At 53.3% G+C, this 26,635-nt stretch overlaps 1 protein-coding gene across 5 annotated transcripts in view; it reads right to left on the bottom strand.

Moving 5' to 3' along the window:
* The window catches only part of GFRA2 (GDNF family receptor alpha 2), a 103,621-nt gene that overhangs the window by 62,788 nt on the left and 14,198 nt on the right, over positions 1 to 26,635 (bottom strand). For all 5 annotated transcript variants that reach the window (XM_034661315.1, XM_002914785.4, XM_034661316.1 and 2 more), the window contains one exon: positions 8,646 to 9,000. In XM_034661315.1, the coding sequence (XP_034517206.1) occupies positions 8,646 to 9,000 (355 nt within the window). The remainder of the gene's footprint in view (positions 1 to 8,645; positions 9,001 to 26,635) is intronic.

Genomic DNA, 26,635 nt, shown 5'->3' with positions numbered 1-26,635 from the left:
GAGGACTAGACGCCTGCCTCCTTGGGTGACCAGGCCCCCGGCAGTGGGCCTCAGTGGGGAGGCCTGGGGTCTACCCGAGCATCCCGGGCTCAGCACCCACTGGAGTCCCGTCAGACGGTGACCACGCTTCAGTGTGGTATCATTATGTTACTGCCCTCGTTCTGACAAGGAACACAGAGGCTCCACGATGTTAAGGAAGCTGCCCAAGCTCATACAACTGCCAGGGTGGGGATCTGAAGCCCGGACTGGGACTCCAGCTGCTTCATTCTGCCCTCTGAAGAATACATCTGGGGAGTCTTTGCTTGAGCAAGTCACCGTGCTCAGAGAGCCCCCGCCATGGGCCGAGCAGTGGAGAAGTCACACGCCCGGGAGGACACCTGCCGGACTAAAGCAAGCCGTCTTGGGCAAGGCGGGCTGTGAACAGCTATCCCCAATTCCCTACTGCTCCATACTGAAGACTGAATACCCTACTCTTCCTTCATGCACAACTCAGTGCCCTGCTTCTACTCTAGGTGAGGGCGCCAATGCTCACATGCTTCCTCACCTCAGAGACCCTGGCATAACAGGGCCACCCGCGTGAGGGCTATAAGTCTTCCACAAGAGCCTCCAAATGGGCCCTGGGGGGTCAGCCAGCTCCAGGATACCAGGAAGAAGGGGAACAGGGCTGCCTCCCCACTGTGGATACCACCCCAAGAGGACAAAGAACAAATCCTGGCTGACCATGGGAAAAGTCACGCCCCACCCCCTGAACACCATGGAGAGGAATGCCAGGGCAGGTAGCCCCAGGGGCACCTCTCAAGCACTCCTCAGTGTTGTAGCGTGTGCCTCTCTGCTGCAGAAAGCTGAAAAAGCAAGGCTCCTCGGGCTGCCCCAGGCTGTCTTCTCTGGGAGGGTGCGTCATGTAGGTTGACCAGAAGAGCATGGGGCTTAAAGAAAGGTCTCTTCTCACATTTCAAGGACCCTTTTAGTCATAGCTAGAAAAGCTGAGTCGGTGGCAGCCATGTCACAGCCCTCAGAGCCCAGGGAGGACACGGAAGGTGGTGACGTTCAGGGCTCTACTCATACTGTAGTGTATGGGTCAGCATCAGAGGCCATCAGGAAAAGGGCGCCCACACTATGGGCTCTCCCCAGGGCCGAGCAGCCTCAGAATCACAGACTCCCCCTGGCCACGGGTGTGGCCCCAGGCCCTGCAGAGCGCCATGGCGGAGCACCTGAGAGTGCCCATGGGGGCAGTGACCCCCACCCTACACTTCTCAAAGCCAAGCCAGTGGATAGGTTCCCCTTGGCCATTTCTCCACTGAACAGATGAACAACTTCTCCATGCTGCACATGCTTCCTTTCCTTGAGGACCTTTCCAGGAAGCTCTGACCAACCAACCGACAAACTTCTTTAGCTCTGGTCAAGCTTCCGCAATCACCTCTTCAGCCAAACTGCTGGAAGAAGTCACCAGTGCCTTCTGCTTTCCCAAATCCAATGATTAGCTGTGTGTCCTCATCTTTCTGGACCTTTCAACAGCATCTGGTACAGCTGTCCACTACTCTTTCTCAAAAGTCTACTCCTGACTCCCGGGTCACCGTAATGCCACCACCAGCACTTTACCAGGCGCTTAAAGGTGCCAGGCACATTCTCAGTGCCTCTGCTCAGGCCAGCCTCTCCCTGGGAGACCCTGCCCATTGCCCTCACCTTGAATACCAGAAATATGCTAATGACCCCCAGAATTTATAACCCCCGTCAAGCTCCAGATAGGAATGGCTCAAAGGCACCTCAAAATTAACATGCCCAAAATGGAATCCCTGATTTATCTTCCTATCCAAGCCTTCACCATCTCAGAAAATGGCACGATCACACAGCAAGCTGCTCAAGGCAGAAGGCAGCAGGTTATCCTTGAATTCCTTCATCTCCTCACTCTCACATCAAGGTATATCATTTCCATCTCCAAAATATCTCACACTTGCCCACTTATCTCCCTGCACACGGCCACCCCCTGGCCTGAGCGGCCAGCACCTCTGGTCTGGTGATACTAGATACTCTATACCTCTGCCCAGGCTCTATGAGGCCATTCTTGCCTCCTCCCTTGGCTCCCCACACACTAGCCCAAGTAATCTTTTCATATCATGATTTTAATAATCTCACTAGTTGGCTTCAAAGCTTCCTTCTAATTGTGCTCAGAAAAAAATCCAAATTCCTTGTTATAAAACGAATATGTCACAGGGATGTAATGTATAGCATGGGGAATAGAGTCAATAATGTTGTAATAACTTTGTCTGGTGACAGAGGGTGACTACACTTATCACAGTGAACGCTGCGTAATATATAAATTGTCAAATCACTGTCACATACCTGAAGCTAATGTAATATTGTATGTCAACTGTGCTTTAATCTACAACAAAATCCAAACTCCTTGCTGTGGCCTGCAAGGCCCTGTGTGACCCGGCCCCGCCTCCCTGCTCCCATCTGCCCCTGTTCCTCTCTCCCAGGTCCCCTCAGCTCTAGCCACGCCAGCCTCCTTTCGTTTCTCCAGCAATGCCAAGCTCCCTCCCTCCTCCAAACTTCTACACATGCTATTCCCTCTGTGTGAAATGTTCTCTGCCATCTGTCTTACCTCTGGCTGCTTCGTGCTTCAGGTCTCAGCTTAAATGTCATCTCCTCAGATAAACTTTTCCTGACCCCAGTCCAAGTAGCACCCCCCTTCCTTCCCAATTATCCTCTATTTCTATGTCCTGCTCATTTTGCAAATGTTTGCTCCTATCTCTGCCATCAGACTATATGCTCCAGGGAGGCAGGGACCATCTTGACTATGTTCTCCAGTAAGTACCTAGTGTCTAGCACAGCGCCTGGCCCCCAGTAAATATTTGTTAAATAAACAAGTCAACACAGTGGTAATAATAAGAATATAAAAAACCAGAGACCTCACTGGGAAGATAAAGTATTATAGGAAAGTCATGTGATCGGTGCCACATGAAGGATACAGACAAGTTCTAGAAAGCTTCAGTAGAAGATAGAGCCAGGAGATGAGGACGAAACAGTCTGTGAATGTAGGGTAAGTCTTCATGCCATAGACTGAATGTTCATGTCCCTCCAAACTGGTGTGTTAAAATCCTGATCCCAGTGTGATGGCATTTGGAGGTGATAGGGTCATGAGGGTAGAACCCCAGGATAGAATATGTGCCTTTATATAAAAAGGAAGAACACCACATCTCTCTCATGAGGACGTAAGCCCAAAGAGGGCCCTCTCCAAGAACCTAACCATGCTGGCACCCTGATCTCAGACAACTAGCCTCCAGAACCGTGAGAAAGAACTGTGTGTTGTGTCAGCCCCCCAGGCTATCGTATTCCATTCTGGCAGCAGTAGGACTAAGACACTAACTAGCAAAGCAGGAGAGCACCTGCGTGAGTGAGTGCAAGTGGAAATAACCAAGGCACCCAGTGAACAGTGCAAGACGTAGGCGGCCAAAACTGTGCCCTGGTCCTGTGTCAGCAAACACACAACTGGAGGTGATGCCTCTGGAATGACCGAACCTTACTGACTTGAAAGGATTCTCCCTGCATAGTGGCATCTCCCTCGAATGGGTCATTCCTTCTACTGATCATCCAGTAACGCAGGGGTTCCATGCAGGACTCAAGAGGGAGCCTCAGCTAGACAAGGGGTGTGCCACCACGTCTCTGTGGGCTGTGAGCCTTATGGAGCCCAGATGCCCAGACAGCAAGCCTGGATGGTAAAGGTGAAAGGCACTCTTTGCCCAGCCATGCTAATACCCCTGCCGTGGGCAGAGCCGGCAGACGTAAACTAGATGTGCAGGCGGCAGCCTCTCGCCCTATTTATTTTCCCAGACCCTTCGGCAAAATAATGTTCAACATTCCAGCTGGGTCTCAAGGCACCACAGGAAATTCCAAGAGGAGTCATTTGAGCATCCTTGGCCCACAGCTCAAGGGCAAGCAGGACCCCCACTGAGGCCAGCCGCAGGAGCCAGCATGGGGTCCCCGGTGGGAAGATGGGTTTTGGGGTCTCCGGCAAGGCTGAAAATCCCATAATGCTGTCCACATGAAGAGTCTGCCTCCACTGGCAAGAAAGACAGTGACTTGTCTACTCCAGGGCACTCCTGGGCACAGCTTTGCTCTGGGGAAAGACTGGAATTTTTGGCTCTGAGCTCTGCTCAAGACCGGGCAGGCCCCTAAGCCAGGTTCATGTGTGTGTGGCTCCTTTCCACAAGGGCTGCTCTCAGTGTTACCAAAGTGGCCCAGGAAAGACCTGGCAGGTAGCAGAGCTAAGTGTGATGGCAAGAGAACCCGAGTGCAAATGCGATCATGTAGTTTCTCGCGGCAGAGGCAATAAACGCAGTGTGCCGCACGGACCCATAAGCACCCTGAGGGCAAGGCCGTCCGCCTACCTCACTACTCTCTAGTCCCAGTACGAGACCTGGCCCTCTGTGGGGGATCAACAAATAGCTGTCAAATGAACAAAGGAACGTCCCTAAGCCCCACGTTCCTCCTGCCCCAGGTGACCCACTGGGCCCAGGAGCACTGGCTGGAGTCCGTTAGGCGTCCATTCTGCCCCCCCATGCCTGTGGCAGGCCTCCTCAGTCGGTCACCCACAATCCTCCAGGCAGCCATCCAAGTCGGCCACCGAGAGAAGGCAGAGGCTCTTAAGCTTTGAGAGGTCAAGAAACCCTCTGAGGATCTAATGAAAGCAACGCATTTCTCTCTGGAACATACACGCGAGACTTTGTATGTGATTTCAAGATATTCAAGAACCTCTCCTTGGAAAGAAGTGAAGGCTTGGAAGCCCCAGAGCCCACACACCCCCTGCAAATAATCATTTGCTGCTGTTTGGAGACAACCCACTAAAAACATCAGTCAACAGATTCTATGAAGAGTCCAAAGGACCCTGAGGGACCACTCCAGGGAGCAAGAATCAAACCTGGACCTGTCCATATACACTGCCTACAGACACCAGACATGCCCCAAGCTAAGCAAGAAGGCAAGCTTGCCGAAGGGACTCCTCCCCACTCCCTGTGCACAACCTTGATGGAGGGGACCCCAACCCCTTGGCCTTCCCAGCAGTCCTCCTGGAAAAGGACAGTGGCCACCACATGAAGAGACCCAGGCAGCCAGGGTAGCCCCAGGCTGGAATCTATTTATACATATCCTCATCATCCCGAGGTTAAATTACAGCCCAGGACACGGCAAGGGGCCAACACCGAGTTATTTAGGTCCTCTCAGTAGGCCAAGAGGAACAGGGCATTTCAGAGAGCCTCTTCCAAACAAGGCCTGAAAGGCACACAGCTTACAGGACAACAGAGTCCTCTTCCCACAACTTCCCAGTCACACACACCCACTCCCATGCACATACACACAACCCTCACCATCCTTACGAGCGTAAGCAGAGAGGAGAAATCAAAAGATGGTGTTTAAAGAAAAAAAAAAAAAGTAGGTCATGGCCCATTGTGGGGCTGGGGTGAGAGAACTGAGCCAAATTCCATGGATTCATTCCAAGAGATTCTCCGGGCTTTCCAGACTCCGTATCAGAAGACTTTAAAAGGAAAAGCCTCTCCTGGTCTTAAGTTTACAGCCCTAAAGGTTCGTGGGATATGAACCAGACAAAGGCTAGAGACAGAGTATGCAACTTCTGGGCCAGGTGGAACCTTGGCTAGCGTAGGAAGCTTCCATGCTGATCCTGGTCCGAAGAACCAGGGGAGGACCCAGACGTGCTTCCCATTACCCCCGCCCTGCAAGGAGATGTCCTGTTTAACCAAAGGCTTCTTTAAACCCTAGCACCTTGTGCTTAGTGACACTTCACAAGACAGCATAGCAGAGCCTGTTAAATATCACACTGGGGATGGACAAGGCCTGCCTCTGGGTTTGCCCCAAAGCAGATTAACAGGCTTGCTTTAGTGTAGAGCCAGGTCAGGTGGGCTCTGGAGGGGCTGCACCCCAGGAACGCTGAGCCAAGATTCACTCAGGGAGAAGCATAGCTGGGCCTCCACCCCCGTTTTCCTTCGCAGCAAAGCGAAAAGGGCCAGGCAGGCTTGGCAAAGTGAGGACTGGGTGCTATAGCACTGGAGCACCGGGCAGGCTCTGAGAGACGCCCGCAGGCAAGGGCCTCATTCTAAAAGAGCCAGCTCAGAGACGCTGACCCCATGACCCCCATCAAAGCCAGCTTTGTCCATTGAAGCATTCAGGAAAGGAAGGCTTGGGGTCTCCACTTCCTGATCCAAACACCCCAGCACTGGGCTCTCCCATTTCACAGTAAAGACTGCCACCTGTGGTGCCCACCCTAAAGGACAGACACCTAAAAGGATCCAGTGCTAGAAAGGGAAGGGAGGGCGCTCCTTCCTGGGCATAGTGGAGAATGAAGCCTGGGCTGCCTCTTCTCTACACACCCCTCCAGCCACCCGTCCCCTCCTGGGCTACTCGTGGACGTGGAGGAAGGGTCCATGGGTCAGTAAGTCAGGCTTGCAGGAGCATGAAAAACAATCACCCTCCACTCACTCACTCACTCACACGGATTCCCACACTCCCTCACACATACACACTGTACACATACAGTTCCCCACACCCTCACGCTCATACTCACACACACACACACCCCTCGCATGTACACTCACACACATACACGCACCTACACACCATGAGGCACCATGTCTCAGTCACTCCCTCCCTCAGGAACCCCCTTCTCTGGATTCTGGCCCACTCTGTCCTGGCTGTCCGTCCACCTCTGAGCCTCCTTGTCACAAGCCCCCCTTCCTCTGCCCCTCCCTGAAGATTCAACTGGTGTTTCCAGCAGAGTTCTGCCCCACTATCCACACCAACAGCTTCTCCTAGCACCAAAATACTGGGGATGCCCAAATCTGCGGGCGTCTCCAGCCTAGACTCCCTCTTGGGCTCCACCAACCCACCCTGCGCCATTCCACTCACTGCTGGAGCTTTAATCACCAACGAGGAGCCCAACAACTCCCAAACCCACTTCTCCACTTCGGCCCCTTTCCTGGGCATGCCCCCAGACATAGTCAAGGGGATGGCAATGGTCCTTCAGGCACCACAAACGCTGCACATCCAAACACACACACACACACACACTGAATGGCTCCTTCGTCCCCTAATTACTTCACTAGCACACATGGCGGTGCAGTTATCCATTCGTTTATCCATTCAAGTGATGTTTGTGGAGTGCTCGCCATGTGCCAGGCTCTGTGTAGGACGAGGCGTGGCGTAAACAAACAGAAATGACTTCTGCCTCCAGGGAACGAACTTTCAACAATTGCCCAGTCCTGTCAAGTCTACTTACCAATCATATCTGAAACGATACACTTCTCTCCACTCCTACAGCTGCCGTCTTAAGCCAGGCCAGTACGCTACCCTGGAAAGCCGCAGGATAGATGGATCCCAGCTCCGCAATGTATGAGCTGTGCGACCTTAGGCAAACTACCTTCTGTATCTCTATCTCCTCATTTGGCAGATAAAAATGATAATAGTTACCTACCTCGTAGCTTTGTTGTGAGAATTAAATCAGATAAACCACATAATACACTAGCCTCCCGTCCCGCACACAGTAAGCCATCTCCGAATATCTGCTCTACTGTGACTTCTGCTTCTCCAGCAGCCCCATCGGTGGCCTCCCCACCTCACAGCCCTCACCACATGCGCCCACCATCCGCAGAGCCCCATAAGGCCAGGTTCTCTCCTACCTTCCCCTTTGCATACCCTTTCCAGCTGACAACATTCCCTGGCTTTCTCCTTCTCATTTTTCAAGGTTCAGCTCAAGGCACCTTTCGATGGACCCCCAGGCTGAGGCAGGTGCCCCTCCCCCATGCTGCCTCATCTGAGAGCCCACAGCCCTCATCCCCCTGCCTTGGGATCTCTGCCTTGTCTGGCTCCCCTTCTGGACTGTCTTTTCCTCTCAGAGCGCAATGTTCACCTCTGCACACCCTTAGAACTGAGTGCTGGGTGCAACATGGGCTAGATAAGTGCTTAACAAAAAACAGAGAAGACAGAAGAACGGTAAGGACGCACATTTCAACTCACTGTAATGACAACCAAAAAAACCTTCCTAATAATTAGGCTACGCTTACTAAGCACTTCCTCTAAGCCAGGCTCTATGCTAAGCTTCGAGCACACGTCACATCAGGATCCTCATGATAAACCCTGTGATGTGGGCATTTTAACTCTTGTTTACAGGTGAAGGAATGGCGACTCAAGAAATCTTTACAACTTGCTCCAAGTCACACAGCTAGTGAGCAGAAAAGTCAAACACAGGCAGTCTGACTCCAACCGGCACTCCACCCGAGCATCCACCTGGCTCAGCCAGCAGTGAGGAGGGCTCTACCTCCGTGATTTCCCCGAGGCCCTTCCTGATGGCCACACGACCTCCCGGGACATGAGGTGGGGGCTTCCTCCAGAAGGGGACCAAATTCACTGAAGATCCCTCCTTAGTCCAGACTCTAGGGGTCTAGGATTTGAAACTCTATGCTCCTTGGCTTGCTCACCTTGGTTTCCCGGCGCGACGCACGGGCCGAGCTCGGAGTAGGCAGACAAACCTTACCCCTGCGCCCAATGAATGAATGAGTGAATGAATGCACGACATGGGCGGCAGCCAGGTCTGCGCATGTCTGAGCCCCCCTCTGCGGGAGCTGCGGCGTCGCGCTTACCGGCACAAGTGGTCGGTCCGGCACACGCCGCGCAGGTCCAGGCAGTTGGGCTTCTCCTTGTCCTCGTAGGAGCAGCTGGGCAGGATGGTCTGGCGGCGGCGCTCGGCGCACGCCTGGTCTTGGCAGGAGCAGAAGAGCATGCGGTAGGTGTACTCGCTGGGCACGCGGTCGAAGAACTGGCGCAGGGCCTTGTGGCACTTGCGGCGGTTGCAGCGCTCGGCCGGCGAGATCTCGCGGTTGCAGATGGAGATGTAGGAGGAGCGCAGCTTCTTGCAGTTGTCGTTCAGGTTGCAGGCCTTGGCGGCGTCCAGGCAGTGGTTGCTCTTGGCGCTGACCGCCGGGTCTGCCCCTGTCCCTGGAGGGCAAAGAGACAGCCGGTCACAGGCCTGCACGGCCGGGAAGACCACAGCCACCTGCTCCCTGGGGATGCCTCCCAGCATTCATGATGCCCTTTGCCTCCGTTTCCTCACCTGTGAAGTGGGGACGCCTAACAGGCAGCTAGGATTAAATGAGTGTATGATCAGGTCCACGAGGACAGTGCCTCACACAGAGCAAACTGGACCTGTGGGGAGCTCTGATGATGACTGTTAATTCAGTCCTATCTAAAATTCATCACAACCAAAATGGCAAGCAACTAGGTGTTCGTACACCTGTTCCCAAATGTGGGTAACAGGAAATAAAATGAGTGGCTCGAGATCATACAGCTGAGTGGCAGCTGAGGCAGGCAGGGCCCCCAGGCCCGAGCACCCAGCCAGCAGCACACTTGAGCAGGCTTCTGGTCAAGGGTCCTGCTGGCATTTAGGGAGGGACCATTCTCCTCATGGGACCTTCAGCAGCTGGAGTACAAACAGCACCACTACCACCACTCTCGCCCCCGCTACAGGACCGCTGAAGCTGTCCCTACACATTTCAGAGTGCCCCAAGGCAGGGTGCTGCAGCGGCTAGTCAGTCCCGAGAACCACTAGAAAGGACCGGTGCAGGTGGGAGCCCAGCGGTATGCGGCAGAGACTGAAGGCCAGCCTCGGACTCTAACAGGGCTGAGCGCGTAACCAGCCGAAGGGTAGATGTGCTGGATATGGTGACTTTGACTTTGGTGTTAATGCCATGCCTTTGAGTTTTGCATCACTGCCTGTGGAGTGGAATGTCTTGGACACAAAGCAGGGTTCTCAGGGATTGTCGGGTTCCCTTTGTGGTGGCTACCCCATCCCACAGGTCTCAGCTCTTCTAACGACCACCTGACCCTCCACTGCCAGCGAGCCCCCACCTACAGAGTGCCTCTTGTCCATGCTGCTGAGACAGAGGAGGGAGGCAGGAACCCAGTGTGCACATGCCACCTGACACATACTGGTGAGTGCCAGATGGGAGATCACCTAACCCTACCTCTCAATTTTACAGATAAGGAAACCGAGGAGCTAGGTGGGCAAGGGTTTGCCCAGGTCACCCAGCGCACTGGTAGTAATCCAAAACACGGACGCAGTAGTGCCAGCAGTGTGCACACCATTGGCTTAGCTTTTAGGACAAATGAGCCACAGCCTTTTCATTCATTCCTCATTCACCCAGTAACTGCTTGCTGATATTTGGTGAGGACTGCCTACGTCACGCAAGGTCCCGGAAGGTGTTGGGAATGAAGTGGGGTGAGGGAGGCTGATGCCATGCTCCCCTCCCATGGCCAGCACAAGGGCCTAAGCATTTCCAGCACTGCTCCTGGTGTTTGGGTCTCTGGGTCACTAAAGATCCATCAGACCCCAGCTCCGCACAGCCCTCTCTCTGCTAGGTGCTATGTCAGATACAGATGTGATGGTCCCAGTTCTCGAAGAGCTCACAAATCTAGCCAGGAAATCAAGAGACAGAATAGCATAGCAGTTAAGACTGGGTGTTCTAGAACTGAGCCATCCGCATTAGACACAGCCCTGCTGTGTGGCTTTGGACAAGTGACTGAATCTTCCTTTGCCTCAGTTTCCCCATCTGCAAAATAGTACCTCCCACATAGCATTGTTGTGAGCATGAAAGAGATCGCGCACTTTTTTCTCTCTCCTGCGTGATGACTACCCTGTCTACGAGATCTTCCCCATCAGCTGTTACACCACCCATCTTTAAGGAAAAAAAGCCTCCTCATGACCATACACCCACTGTTAAGGTACCACCCTATTTTTCTGCTTCCTTGAAAGCAAAACCCCTCAAAGGAGATGTCCATACTAACAGTCTCTTTCTTCCCTCCTGGTGTCACCTGGACCCACTGCAGCCTGGTGGGATGGGGTCGCCACCCCCTCTTACCAGTGGTCAGGGATCCTGGGGCTTCCTCGTCCTCAGCCCATCAGGACACTGGACACAGCCGGTGGCCCCCTCTGGCCCCCTTTCCTCATGCCCTTCCCCTCTCCGCTGGCCTTCCTGGGGGCACCCTGCACTCGCCTGAGCAGCCTTTCGCCTTCTTCTCCGGGGCTCAGCCCCCTCTTCTCTCTGTGCATCCACTCCCCAGGGCTCTCATGGCTTGTCTCCACCCAGACCTCCCCTTAACCCCAGATTCATATGTCCAACTGCCTGCTTGCCCACTCTACCTGAAAGGCTGACACCCGCATCTCAAACTTAACCAAATCCACATACTCCCCGCGAGGCTGTTCCCCAGCCCCAGTCTTCCTCATCCCTCTGAAAACAACTTAGCATCCCAGTAGCTCAGGCCAAAAATCTTGGTACTTCCGTAACTCCTCTCGCACTCACATACCATATCAGAAAAACCAGGCAGTTCCACCTCCGAACTATATTCAGGATCCAACCACTTCTCACCACCACCACTGTTCCCACCACGGTCCAAGCCATCATCACCGCATTCCACCAGGAGCCTGGGTTCCTAGTCTCCCTACTCTGTCCTGGCGCCCACCCCACCCCCTGCCTCAAAAAAATCCTCTCATCACAGCTGGAGTGAACCTTCTAGAACCCAAGGCAGAGAGATAATGCTCCTGGGCCCCAAAGCTTCCAGTGGCTTCCCATCTCACTCAGGGTATGGTCTTCAAGGCTCTATATCTGTGCTGTCCAATACAGTAGCCACTGGCCACACGTGGCCCTTGAACCCGAAATGTGGCTAGCCCAAAATGAAATGTCCACATCAGATTTCAAAAATATACACCAGATTTTGAAGATGTGCTAAGAAAAAATAAAAATAATATAAAGCATTTCATTTATAATTTTTTTAGTTTGACTACATATTAAAGCAATAATATTATGGAAATATATTTTAAAATATATTGTTAAAATTAACTTTACTTGATTCTTTTTACTTTTTTAATGTGGTTACTGGAAAACTTAGAATTATATAGGTGACTCATATTTCTGTTAGTCAGTACTGTTCTATAAGACCTCACCTCTTACTCCTCCTGGTCACTTCCTCCATTCCAGCCAGAAGGGCCTCCTTGCTCTTCCTGGACTGTGCCCTGACCTCAGGGCCTTTGCACTTGCTGCTTCCTCTTCCTGGAAAGCTCTCCCCCATTACCTTTCCTCATTTCTTTCAGGTCTCTGTTCAAATGCTACCTTATCTGAGAATCCTTCCTCACCACACTATGCATAATAAGAAGCCACTCCCATTACCCTACTCTGATCTCTTTTTCCCCCAACTCATCAACATCTACCATAGTATATACTTCCTTAGTCATTTGTTTGTGTCAAATATAAACTCCATAAAAGCAGGGGCTTTATTGGTTGTACTCACCGCTGTATCCATATTTCCCAATGTCTAGTGCATCATAGGTGTTGAAGACAAATTTAACAAGTGAAAGAATAAATGTACTTAGAACAATATTTAATTCCTAACAAGTACTCAAAAGTTGTTGGCTAATAGTATTAAAGAAGACAAACTGACACAGCCAGCAACAGTGGTCAATACAAGAACATGTCTTGTTCAATGTGGCCTGGAAGGGCTCAGATGTGAAAGTCGGGGGACGATGGACGAAGACTGGGCCTCACCCTGACACTCTGCCAACAACAGCCCTACAAAGGCAGAAAGAGAAGAGTTCCCTCTCTTCTTCCTGTAAAAACGAAAGGGGGATTAAGGCAGAAAGGGAATCAAGGTCGGTTTTCCCACTCATTGGATAAACAAATCTTTATGGAAGGCCTACTGTGTGCCAAGCACTTCCTCAGAGACCCAGCTGGAAACAAAGGAACTGAACTGTGCATCAGGGAAGTCAGGGTGCTGTGGCAGCAGAGAGGAAAGCATCGCGCCCAGCCCAGGAGTCACAGGAGCAGTGGCATCTCGCAGAACCTGCAGGATGAGTCAGAGGAGGCAAAAAGAGTACAAAGCGGGTCCCAGGCTGAGCCAACAAAGAGCTGGGGCAAAAGCTGGGAGGAGATGACGGCAATTCAGGATGCCTGGAGATGGAGAGCGAAAGAGGAGCCCAGGAAAGCAAAACAGCAACTTGTCCACAGTGGGGTGTGGCTGCCCAAGCAGTCACAGACCTGTGGCCACACCATCCCACCTGGAGCCAGGACCCAAGGATGCCCATCTGCACACAGGCTGCTCTAGGGGCAACCCCCCCAGAGGCTTCTCCCTGGCCAGCTGGGCTGTTCTTCCACGTTCTTTGCACCTGTCAGAATGCTGGTGGGCAGAAGGGAAGAGCGAGCAAAGCACCCCTGGGGGCGGAGGTGGAGGGGAGGGAGGGGGGCTAGGGCCCCCGGAGAGGAGCGGGGCGACTCCGCACACGGAGCAGCAGCTAATTTGGACCCGAGGCTGCTTTTAGGTCCCCCAGGTGCTCCGCTCCTGCTTCTCTCAGCGTGTCCCTGAGCTAATGCTGGCGTAATTACAGCCTCAGTGCCTTCCATTTGGAGCTTGAATAGTGAAAGCTTGTGCTAGGGGGCGGGAAATGTAAACCCCTGGGCCAAAACTTGGTAAATTTCCTAGAAAAAACAATAAATGTGGCAACAATAACAGCAATTGTCTAGTCTCAGGGAAAATCCCCCTTCCGACCCTCCTGGAGCGGGTGCCCACGCTGGTGGGGAACAGCCCCTTCCAACCCTCCCAGAGTGGGTACCGGTCCTGGTGGGGAACAGCCCCAGAGGCTGGCCTGGGCTCGGCTTTCCTTCCTAGGAAGAAGGCACGTTCCCGGGGCAGGCAGGCCGACCAGACAGCCCCTTCCCACACGCACTGCCTCTCTTTCACCCCTGAGTCCCTCTCCCCTGGGTCTAGAAGGCTTTGTTTTCTCTTCCAGAGCCCCCACTGGGGGAGGAAGGAGGAAGTGCCTGAATGCAAACGCCAGCCTCACCCAGTGGGGGTCTCAGCCCCTTGACTAAAATGTCCAAAGGGCAGGGAGGGACACCCCTGTTACCCCTCCCCCACACACACATACAATACATACACACACACCCCCAACCCCAGCAATGACCACACAGGAAGGATTCCGGAGCTAGAAGTTCACGTAGGCCTGGGCCAGCCTGCTCTCCACACTCACTCTGCTCCTCCCCACACTGGTCTCCCAGGCCTGCTGAGAGTAGCCCAGATGGGCCAAGCAGTAAAGGGAAACAGTGGCCCCGAGGAAGAGGTTTTAAACCAGGCCTGTTACTTTCCAAAACCTCAGTGAACCCCCGCTCCTGGCTATAGCCTGGGGGGGGGGGGGGCCCCCCGGCNCATCTTCCCTCCCTGTCCCCCCTGAGGGCAGGGCCAGGAAAACAACTGTGGAGGGGCTCCCTCACCCCAGCCAAGCCTCACCAGCCTCCCCTCTTCCCTCCTGGGGTGCTGCCCTGAGCCAATGACCATCTGTCCCTAGATCTTCAAACTGCTATCCTTGAAATAAGTGTGTGACGCTTGTATGGAGCCGGGTTTGCCACCCTTCGGTCACCTAGGTCCACCTTTATCATTTCAGCCATGTTACCAGTACCACATTACAAATATTTAATTAACGTCTCCTTTAAATAAAGCTCTTAATACTTCAGTGAAATGTTTAAATTTCTTCAATTGACTCACTTTTTAAATTTTTTTCAAGATTTATATATTTATTGTAGAGAGAGCGAGTGAGCACACGTAGAAGGGGGGGCAGGGAGGGGCAGAGGGAGAGGCCAACTCCACCCTGAGCGTGGAGCCCAACACCAGGCTTGATCTCAGAACCCCGAGATCACGACTCGAGCGGAAACCAAGAGTCAGACCCTAAACTGACTGAGCCACCCAGTCATCCCTTAAAATTTTTTAATACCTACCCAGATTTATCCTAAATGATAACATCTATGTTAGTTGTGAATTTTTCTAATGTGTTAAAATGCACTGCTGTTCAAATAAAAGTATTTATTCCTACGCCCATCCCCCATTCCAGCGCCTGGTCAGAGGGAAGCAACCGAGGAGGTACGGTTGAGGCTTTTCAACTTCGGTGCATTTGTGAGTCGTCTGAAGTGCCTGTTACACGCAAATGCACAGGTCCCGAGCCACCCCGTCAAGGAGGCTGGGGCCTAAGAATCTGGATTTTGCCAGCTCCCCCATGATTCTGAGGCTGCCTTCCCAACTTGCAGGACGACAGACTTGGCGCGGAGGCTGGGCTGCCAGCGCCGCTCCTCAGACATGCATGCACCGGATCCAGCACACGTTTACCAAACCCACCCTCGGCAGAAGGCAAGTGACGGCCCTCTGTGTTCATCAGAGCATGCCCCCTGGGGGCTTCACCCCAAACCAGCCAGGAGGCTCATCACGGTAGACTTTCCAACCACCAACAGGCCTCTCCCTGTGGGAGCAGAAATCATCAGACTGAGTGTGGAGCGCATTCCGTGAGACTTGCAAACCAATGGGGCACTGGGCGTTTCCACTCCCCTTCTGGCCTTCCGGGAAACTGCCAGCCTGGTCGCTTGCCCCTAATCTCATTTCCGGCTGCAATGTCTAGCCCCAAGCCCACCCTGGGCCCCTGGGCCACACTCTGCAGCTCTGCCAGTAGAGTGGGAGTCGGAGGCCTGATTCTGTCTCTGCCTCTCCCAGTGTGTCACTCCCCAGACAAGCCTGGCCTCTCGGGGTCTTACTCCCTCACCAGAAAAATGACAGATTTTGAACTGTATGGTCTTCCACATTTTGTCATTCTCCTGCCTACCCCCACCCCCTACACACACACACACACACACACACACACACACACACACACACGTAAGATGTTGAGGGTTGCAGGGAGTGAGGAAGCTCGTATCCCACCTCCTTTAGAAACAGGCTAAAGGAGTCGACTCTGGCCCCATGCAAACCCACTCCGTGTACACACAGAAACACACTCATATATACAACGGCACCCAGCCGCACCTGCCTCCTCTGTGCACAGACCCCAAGTCCCTGTCAGCTGGCAGTCAGTCACACAGCTATCAGTCAACAAATATTTTCAGGTATTAACTACATGTCCTAGAAATCCAGCCGTGAACTGGAAGGACAGAGTCCCTTCTCTCCAGAGGCTTTCAATCTAAAGAAAGACTGATCATAAACATATGAACAAATAAATAAGGTAATTTAAAGTGCCAATAGGGCTATGAGGAAAATAAACCTAAGGAATTCAGGAGAGAATGAATGGGAGATGGGAGGGCCTGTCCTAGGAGGTAACATCCAAGGTGAGAAAGATTGGTGGGCAGGAGGAGTGAAACATGCAAAAAATCCAAGGTAAGAGAATCGCAAGCAAAAGGAAAAGCAGGTGCAAAGGTCCTGAGACAGGCATGAGCTTGGTGTGTTCACAGGCCGAAGGAAGGGTAAAGTGGCTAAAATTTCCTTAATGAAGCAAAAGTAAGAGAGAGAAGCCACGGGCCTGGGTGGAGTAGTGACTACAAAGATGTCAAAAATTGGGCCAATTCTGCATATAACTTAAAGATAAAACCAACACAGTGAGTTGGATGCTGAACAGGAAGAAAGAGAAATCCAGGAAAACTCTTAGGTTCTGGGCCTGAGGCCCAGGTGGATGGTGAAATCACTTGTGAAACAGGAAAGACCTGGAGGGGAGAAGGAGGGCAGAACTAAACATATCATTCCATTTTCACTGAAGTTTGAGAAGCCTACTAGATGTCCAAGTAGAGATGTTGAAAAGGCAGAAGGATGCCGAGTCTGCAGTGCAGGACGTAGGTCTGAGCTAGAGGCATACAACAGCATGCCTGGCATGGAGGCTATTTAGCGCCATAGGACTAACTGAGGTTGCCTAGGGGGACGGTGACCATAAAGAAGAGTTTCCTCTTCTTTTATTAGGGCTATTAGGGGCTCAGGATAGAGCTTCGGACACCATCATTTAGTGCACCCTGGGAAGGAGTGGACCAGGAGGTGGCAGAAAGTCAGGTGTCCTGGAAGCCAAGCCAGGAGCTTCAAAGAGGTCAGTCAACTGAGTCCAAATAATTAGGGACATAAGGGTGCGCAGAGAGGCAATCGACAATGAGATGTAGACAAAACAACCTCTAAATAGGGCTGGATGGAAGGCAGGACAGGTGGGGAGCTGGGGGAAGCCCACCTTCCCTGTTGGGTTGCAGCCACCTGTACCATCACCTCCACACCCCTCGCCCTCATAGGGCCACCCATGCCCAGCTGCCCCTCAAGATACACTCACTCTCCCAACACCTGCATCCTGAGCACCCACTCCGTGTGGAACACAGCTGGAGAAATGAACAAAAGCGACAAAGGCTCCTGCCTCCTGGAGCGCACATCCCTGTGTAAATGACATAAGCAAGTAACAAATGGAAACCCACCCTTGGGCTGAGGCTCACTCTGCAGGCTTCACGATGATTAGGAGCAGGGACTCTGCGCCAGCTGGGAGGTAGAGGGCCTAGCTGGGCCACCAAGTAGCAGAGCAAGCATCACAGGTTACACAACCTCTTGGAGCCCCATTTACTTTCCTCATTGGCAAAATGAGGATAAAACACCCAGCCTGCCTGCACACAGGATGGTGCTAAAGATTAGACAGGATAACGTAGATAAGCATGCCTCTCAAGGTTTCCGGAACATGGCACATGCGCCATACATCTTTAAGAATGTGTTCCCCCACCTGGAAAGATCCTCCCCACCCCACCCCATCTCTCTATGGTCACATAACCCTGCAGGAAGAGGCCCATCCCATGCACCTCTTGCTCCAGTCTCACACACCACACCCCAAAAGACAGAAGGGTCCCCAGTCAGAAAGCAGGAACTCCAGGATCTTCCTCGCCACCAGAGTGGTGGCCAGGAGTCCCATACCGGCTGCACAAAGCGGTACCCCAAGAGATGACCTTGCCAATCCCAACATGCCTCACCTACCAGTCCTCTGTCCTCACTCAAGGCCCAGGGATCGGTGGGACCACAAACTTTGTCCATGATGCTCTGAGCGCTGCCCTCCTCAAACCAGCGGCAGTCCCAGGCTCCCTTGTATCCTCAACCTTCTCTGGGACTTCCCCTCCCCTCCAGTCCCACACAACACGAAGCCACCCCAGCACCTTCCAGGGTCAGCTGTATTTTTGGAAGCAGACCAATGCACCAAAAGTCAATTTGATGAATGGCAAATTCACTGAAAATCAATTCCAAAAATCGATTGCTCTGGAATATCATTTAATATTTTGTTAAATCTTAACCACTGTCAGAATTCTTTCTCCAATTCTTCAAAAGGCTTATTAGTCTTAATTTTGTGTTTTAAGCAATTAAAAATTAAAATCTCATTAGTTCACATTTGAAGGGACTCTTTCAGCCACTTTAGAGGGCTCTGTGTCTTTTTAAATGTAGTTTGGGTGGGTTTTATTTTAACTAGGATTTTTACCATACTCACACCAATTCCCACAATGGCATGTTAGCTTTAATTTTGTATTTGTAACAATTAAAAGCCAAAATTGAAGCATTTTGTATTGATGTGATTCACCTAAATCCTTCATCAGCATTTTTTATTTGTGGTGAATGGATGCAGAATTGGAAGCACCAACCACAAGCTAAAATTTTTTTTACTAATTATGAAATACACTTTTTCTCACCATAAGGAGTCCTTCTTCACGAAGAAATTCCAAAAAACCACCTACAGTTGCTGTTTTTACCTTCCTACCTCACACCCTCTCTTCCATCCTCCCCAGATGAAGCTTCCAACCCACAGCCCCACTAAGGACAGTCCAGTCAAGGTCATTACTGACCTCCGTCCTGCCAAATGCAATGGTCATGTCTCAAAACTTCTCTGACTTGACCTCTCGGCTACATTTAGCATAGCTGACCCCTTCCTCTCTCTTGAGACCTGTGTTTCCCTTGGCTTCCCCCCTACACCCTTGACTTGGTTTCCCCTTCGTCGTTGGCCCTCATGTCAGCTTCTTTGCTTGCTCTTCGTCCCCTGCATGGAGAGCCCAGCCTCTCTTTCTTTTTGTCCACACACTCCCGCTAGGTGACCTCATGGGTCCATGGCTTTAAATACCATCTATATGCTAACGACTTTCAATCTGTATATCAGCCCTGACCTCTCCTCAGAACTCCAGGCCTACAACCAACTGCCTACTTGGCATTTACAGGCGGAGGTCTGACTAGCACCTCCACCCTACGGCGGCCACAGAGAACTCTGGATGACTGCCCCCCTACCTCTCCTTCCCTCTTCCCCATCCTAATATATGGCAGTACCATCGCTATTCAAGCCTAAATTTCCAGAGTTGTCCTTAGGTCTGTCCGATGCCAGAGCCCAGATCACGCACCCTCTCCACACCCTACAGTCTTCGGGCTCCAGCCAATGCAACAGCCTCTGACTGCTCCCCTGCTTCCACTGCTACCCGTGCCCCTCCCCACCCCCGACCCACTCTCCCACAGCCCAGGCGTAAGCTTCTCAAAAGTAGAAATCCACTGTGCTACTCAAGTGCCGGAAATCCTCCAAAGGTTTCTCATTACTCTTAAAATGAAATCCAGCCTTAACTTGCCGGCAGCACCCCAGGGATCTGGCCCCAGCCTGTGTCTGTGCCCGCCTCCCAAACCACCACGTCCACCTCACTCAGGGCACTGCAGCCACATGGCCTCCCCCGGCTCCACCCTCCCTCATGGTGTCCCCTCCCGGGGACCTTTCCCTAGATGTGCCCTCTGCCATTCCCCAGACTTCACAGCTGGATCCCTCCTGGGAGTCCAATTTTGGCACTCCCAATCTGGAAGACCCACCAGCCACCTCGGTCCTGTCCCCTGTTTAATCTCACGTGGCATTCGTCGCTATCTTTTTGTCGGTGCTGCTGTTCCTTCCTTTGTTGGCTTGTCTTCTGTTTTTCTCTGTCTCGGGCTAATTGAAGCAAGCACCATAAGGGCAACTAACTCGCTTGTCTTGTTCACTGTCACATACCCCAGCACCTAGAACAGGGCGCAGCACATGCAGGGTGCCCCGGAGTTGGAAGGGTGAACTCACACACACCCCGCTTCTGCGAGATGCGGCGTAAGCATCCAGAGTTCAACCATATAACCTCCAGACTGTAGGAAGCCCCGAAACACACATATAAACATTTAGTCCACTAATTATTTTTGTTGATGACGTGAAAATGGCCTTCCCATCTTCAAATGCCCCTCTGGATTCACCCCCAGACCAGTGTTCCCAGGGTTTCCCTAGGAGGCAGAAAAGAGGGCTGAGGCAGTGATCGTTCCACTGAGGGGGGCCCCATCATCCCTCTCCACCTTCCCACTCAGGCCACACGCACATGCACGCATACGCCACATGCATATACCCTCACGTTTACGTACCACTCCACACACACACACACACACCACACATACCGCCCACACACACATAACGTGCTCACAGCACACACACACACCACCCACCACACATACCATACACGCCACATGTGCACACCACCCCACACACACATACATAACGTGCTCACAGCATACACACACACACACACACACACACACACACACACACCACCCTCCACACACTCTGACCCCAGTCAGACCTGTTCCTTTCTCTCCTCCATAGCCGTGGGGTTAAAGGAGTCTATCAGCAGATACTGTTGGAAGGGGCACTCCCAGGGCGGTTACCCAAACCCTGCCTTACAGCAGGATAAATAAGGTGAGTACAGTTCCTGGCTACACCAGGAGCATGCTCAGGGTGGCGGAATCTTGCAGAGCCATCTCAGGAGCCTCTGAAGAGCAGAGAGACCCAGCCTAGAACTGCCCCCTGACCGCCACCACTGGCAGAGCCCGTCTTACATACCCAAGGGGAAACAAGTAGGTGCCCCCTAGCAGATACTATTTTAAAAGTACCAGAAGGGGCCCCTGAGTGGCTCAGTCAGTTAAGAGTTTGACTCTTGATTTCAGCTCGGGTCATAATCTCAGGGTCATGAGATCGAGCCCCGTCGTCGGGCTCTGCACTGGGTGTGGAGCCTGCTTAAGACTCTCTCTCTGTCCCTCTGCCCCTCCGCCCCTAAGAAAAGTACCAGAAAATGTCTTCACCCCAAAAACCTCACCCCAACCATGACATCTCAAATTCTACCATTAAAAAGCCTTTCTTTGGGGTTAAACTTTGTTCTCTCCTATTCTTTGCTTCTTCCTTCCTTTCTTTTTTCTCATAGCAATTTCTTCTTTGGACACAAAGGCAACAAAACATGATGTCACCAACACCCTGCTCACACCTTAGGCAAGCAAATCCTCCCCCCACTGACAGGAGCCTGAGGTTACCCACACTGATAGGAGAGAACAGGAAAGAAAACAGAAGGGGAAACACCTCAGTGCCCCGTGATGGCACAGCCTGCCTCCTTGCAGTTGCTCCCAACTGCTGACCAGCATGGCAAGAGTCACTGGGCACCTGACCCCATCCACCCAGTCACCTCCCCTCCCCCTGTCCGCACAGTCCCCGTCCCACCCACCCCACACCCTCTCTCCCTGGCCATCAGAGAGCTCTTCGGGAAAGGAGAGGTAGGTGTAAGAGGCGACAGAGCTGCAGCTAAAGCCCAATTTTCATTGACACTCAGAGTCTCTGACAGCTGTTAGAAGAAGAATGTGATTTTGAAATTTAAATAACACGCTTCTGCATTCGGCTCAGGGAGACAACCTGAGGATAAGCAGTTTATCGCCTAAGCCACCATGCAGGGGGGCAGGGAGAGCGGCTGCCTGCTTCCTCAGCTCCTCCCCTGCCCTCCATCCCCAAAACTCGCCCACCACGTCCTCACAGGGGCTGCCTCAGAATGGGATTTCTGAGAGGCACCAGCCAACCCGCTGAGGCTGAGGCGGTAAAGCCGGTGCTCGCCAGCCTCTGCTAAGCAACCTGAGGGGAGGAGGGGCTGCGGGCACAAAGGCTCAGGTCCCCCTCAGAGGAGCTAGGGAGGGAAGGGGCTCCCTAGGCACCTAGCGGAGCTGAGCCAGGCCCCCACTCTGGCCACTGAGGCGACCTTCTCGGAGGCCTGGCTCTGGAGCCCGGGACCTAAGCCTCTCCCCAGCCCGAGGGCAGCTCATCCCTCCCCAGGGACCTAGGTCCCCTAGCCAGGCAGACCTGCTGAGCCCTGTCCTGGAGGACAGGGCAGGAGTCCCAGGCACAGAGACCGCAGCGAGGCCCATCTCCCATCTGACACAAGGGTCTCTCTTCACGGTTCTCGGAGCCCACCAGGCCCAGAAGATGTGTGGTTCCTCCGTCACCCCGGCTAGGCCAGGCCTCTCAGCCACGACGCTGCCAGGAATGGCATTCCCAGAACCCATCTCCCCTTCCAAGACTCTCCTGATTTACCCAAGCTCCTTGAACTCTTGGGCAGCCCTTGGTCTACACCGCTCCCCCACCAAGAAGCCACCTAGTGGGTGTCTGAGGGGGTGTCTGCTTACCCCACAGACAGTGAGGGTGAGAGTCAGCCTCAGTCTAAAGCAGTGTCTGATGTGGAATCTGGAATAGAGCAAGCTCGGTGTTTACTGAACAGGGAGGCCTGGCCCTTCTCTCCCATGAGCACACATGAGCACCCCGCCCTTCCCTCACCCTCACACACCCCTGAGATGCAGCACACACAGGCCCCTCACACTTGCTTGGACCGCTTGGCCCCCTTCCCTTGTGCGGTCTAATATGCACACGAAGCCATTAGCTTCCTCCCGCCCTCAGCAGTGCCATGCGTCCTCCACCCAGGGTGCCCCCACGCCACGTGAGGAGTGTGCCTGCACCACCACCAATCCCTGCAGGGCAGGTCCCAGCGGCTCCATGTGACAGGTCGGAGAGGTCGTGAGGCCAAGATCCACAGGAGGCCTAGCAGGCCCGCCCAGTACTTCAGGATCTCCTTTGGGTACCTACGAGGAGCACAGCACAGCGCGAGGAGCACAGCACAGCGCGAGGCACCCGCAGGAACACGGAGCGGCATGGGCGCACGGACACGGCCCACAAGCACGCACGTCCCCCCAAAGCATGAGAGTGCTGTGGCACCAAGAAGAAGGGTGGTGTTCATCTGTCAGGGCCACCTGCCAGGCTTCTTGGCAGGGATAGAGTTCCCTCCATGCCTAAGCCCCCGGAAAGGGGCCCACTGGAGACCAGAACATCCTTAGGCCTTTCCTGCCCCTATCCAGGCAAGACGGCCCACCCACCCCAGAGGCTTACTGGCCAACTGAGGCAGACACCGCCCACTGCTTCTTCCTCCCACCCACAAAAGGTTTCAGGTCCAGACATTTCACCAGCCTCCGTGTGTCCCCACCCCTCCACAGTGTGGCTCACCGAGGCCAGGGTGGCTCAGCAGGAGTCCCCAGGTCCTACTGTCCCGCGAAAATTGCCCAGTCACCTCCCACTCCAGCCCCCACCAAGCACCAGCATGGGTGGGAGGCAGCCTCATGTCACCACAGAGCTTGCAACCATTTCCCAGCTGCAAGCTTCCAGGCCAGCTCTGCCACAGCCAGCCATCTGCCCCTAGAGAACCCACTCCATCATAAATTCTACATAGCTAAATATTTTAGTGCAATATGTCCCAGCACTGAGTCAAGCACTTACCTGCAGGATCTCAAAAACTCTAGAAGGTAGGTGCTTCTATCAGTCCCTTGCCATGTAAGAGGAAACCAGGACTTAGAGACACCTGCCTGAGGCAGACCCTGGGCAGGGTGGTTACAAGGACTTGAATCCCAGTCCAGTCTGTTCCTGTTCTCAGGGTCTCCATTTCTTTTTCTGTCAGGAGAAGGGGTGGGCCTAGGTGATCTCTAAGTTCCCTTCCAGCTACAGAAAAGACATGTTTGCATAAACCTGCTCCCTGCCCATGTATCTGGTAAGGCCCTCCAGGGATGCAGAGACCCTGGGGGCTCCCGCCCCTCACCAAGAATGCACAGCCCAGCCCAGGCCATCTGTCCCCCAGGCATGCCTGTGGCTACGAGGGAAACCATTGCCTGGGCCTCCCAGACCCTTCACCCTCCAACTGATGGCCTCCCTCCACGTGACCAAGCATGGAACCCTTCCACAGCCTGAACAGCTTCTCCCTTCCCTTAGAAGACCTTCTTCTCCTTGCCTGTTCCATCCTCTCCTGCCTCCCCACGTGCGACCAGCTGGGGTACAGTATTCCTGGGGTCACGGACACCTGGTGGTGGAGGGGCTCTCGACTTTAGCTCCCCCAAAACCCTGTCCCCTACTGAGCACCCTCGGCACAGGGGGGATGACTAACTCTGTTACTCTGCCTACATCCTTCCTCGGTAAATCTTCTGTAGCAACCAACCCTCCCAGTAGGTATCACACTCCCACTGCACAAACACAGGCCCCAAACACAGCTCGAGAAGGCCCAGCGATGCCCAAGATCACTGTCCCCTAAGTGGCCTAAAGTCAACCCCTAAGGTTGGGACTCAAACCCTAGATCGTCTGCCTTAAGGCCCATGCTCGTCTTGTGCACTAGGCTGCCTCCCTAACCACTGTGCTTCATGCTTGCAAGGCCAGTTGAATGCTAGAAACAGGAAGAACCTCACTTGCCCGTGAGCTCCCTTCCCAGCTGGACGTCTCCAACATCACTGGCACCACGGTTCAGGGCAGAGCCAGCCCATTCTCCTCCCAGCCTTGGACTCAGGCCTAATGGGACACCAGTAATCCCAGACGTAGTCCCTGACCCAAGAGCCCGTCTTTGAACTAGACTGAGAGGAGGGGAGGTTGGTCCTTCCTCCAGGGCCTCTGGCATCAGAGAGTGCTGGAGGAATCCTGGCAGCTTTTTTGGCCAACAGATTCCCAGTGGGACTTTCAGAGAACCCCAACAGAGAGAGGAGGCCAGAGATAAAGAAGAACACGTGTTCCAGGAGGCCCCAACAACTCTTAGACAGTAGATGTGAAGGAGGTAGTAGCAACTGAACCCCAAAGATACAAGAGCATTCTTTTCCGAGTCCCTAGGGCCCTGACTGGGCACGGTGCAGCCTAGAAGAGGGCCACAGAGACGCCATGCTCTCCACCCACAGCCTTTCCTCACAGCGATGACGGAGGAGGCAACGCACAGCCAGCTCGGTGTGCGCGAGTGGCGTTCTCCGGGGAGGCGGCCTCGTCATCCTAAAACGCCAGTGCAGATCTTGGGTCCCGCAGGCCAGGCCTTCCCAGCCGGCAAGCCACAGGTAGGGGACATATGTGCCCAGATACTGACCCCCCAGGGCAGCCACACAGAAGCCCAGGATCCCCTGCGCGCCAAGATGCTCTGTTCACCCTAGTAGGCTGAACTGTCTGCGTGCTCGGGTGGGGAAAAATTGGGGAGCTCCGCTCTAAGCTTATATCCTCCTTCTTCAGAAAAGAAACATAAGGTCTGGAGCAGGGAAGTGACTTGCCCAAAGCCCCTCAGTTGATTTGTGGCAGAGAATGCCCTGGCACTTGCTCCGGTCCCCAGCTCCACACCCAGCCTTGTTTTGGCTCTGCGCCCCACCCTGACCTGCTCGGTTTCTTGGCGGTCTGGCCAGGGCCCTCCACCCAGCTCCGTGCCCACGCTTCCCAGATGAGGGCACCCACGCACCAACTTTGGGGCTACGCTGAGTGGAGTGGGGTCAACTGGAGCGATGAGGGGGGAGCTGTCCCAGGGTCACGTGGGGCCCATTTTCATCTGGGCAGCAGGTAAAAGAAGCTGATTCAGTGATCTGAGACCCAATATCTTCCTCACTTGTCAATATCCTTATCTCACGAAGCATCAAGTCCATCACATAAAGATTTTCTGCTAGAAAGATGTTTAGTGGGAGTCCGGGAAGCAGACCTCTGACCTTCACCCTTCCAGGAGCAAGCCTCAGCTCTTTCTTTGTTGGAGGTAAACCCAATGGCTCCCCCGCCCCCAGTAGTACTCAGCCGGCAGGGGGGGAAATGGGTACACCAGGGCTGCAGGGCAGGCCCACTATAGCATCCCATGCTGAGAATATTCTGAACCTGCATCCGAGCTCCGAGGCTGTCTCCAAAGGAGTGGTCCAAAGTGGCGTTCTATCCACAACCAATCAGGATCATCTCTGAAGTCTCCATTTCATTCACCCCCACCCCCAACCACCACCAGGGCCCAAGGGAAATCTAGATGGTCACCCTTTGACCAACGCTTCCTTTCTCATGGGGTCGCAGGATTTCTCGCACCAGGTACATATGTATCCTCCCATATCAATCCCTTAGATACAATCCCATGTATTCCCAGTGGGACCAAGCCAGCAAAAATTGGCTCTTGGGTAGGCCGAAAAAAAAAAAAAAGTAAGTATTCCTTGGTATTTGCTATGGACTATAATGTGCCCACCAAATCCCTATGCTGAAGTCCTAATCTCCAATGTGACTGTATTTCCAGACAGAACTTTAGGAGGTAATTAAGTTAAATGAGGTCATAAAGGTGAGAAGCTAGGGCCATAACCAGCAGGAATGGTGTCCGTATAAAAGAAGAGGAAGAGGAAGAAGAAGAAAAGCTCTCCCGCTCTCCCTCTCTCCCTCCCCCCTTGCCACCACTCCCCGCACCCTGCTAGGACACAGTGAGGAGGAGGCCATCTGCAAGCCAGGAAAAGAGCTCTCACCAGAAACCAAACCTGCCAAGCCTTGATCTTCAACTTCCAGCCTCGATGCGATAACACATTTCTGTTGTTAACGCTCCCCAGCACGGTGTTTTGTGACGGTGGCCCAAACAGACTAAGACACGATTTCCCTACAGAGAATTGACTTTTTTCCCAGGCTAAGGGGCGGGGGGGGGGG

The sequence above is a fragment of the Ailuropoda melanoleuca genome, chromosome 5 (assembly GCF_002007445.2).
Source record: "Ailuropoda melanoleuca isolate Jingjing chromosome 5, ASM200744v2, whole genome shotgun sequence".
Classification (NCBI taxonomy): domain Eukaryota; kingdom Metazoa; phylum Chordata; class Mammalia; order Carnivora; family Ursidae; genus Ailuropoda; species Ailuropoda melanoleuca.
Note: the sequence above shows the minus strand (reverse complement) of the source record. Positions and strands in the feature narration are given on the sequence as shown.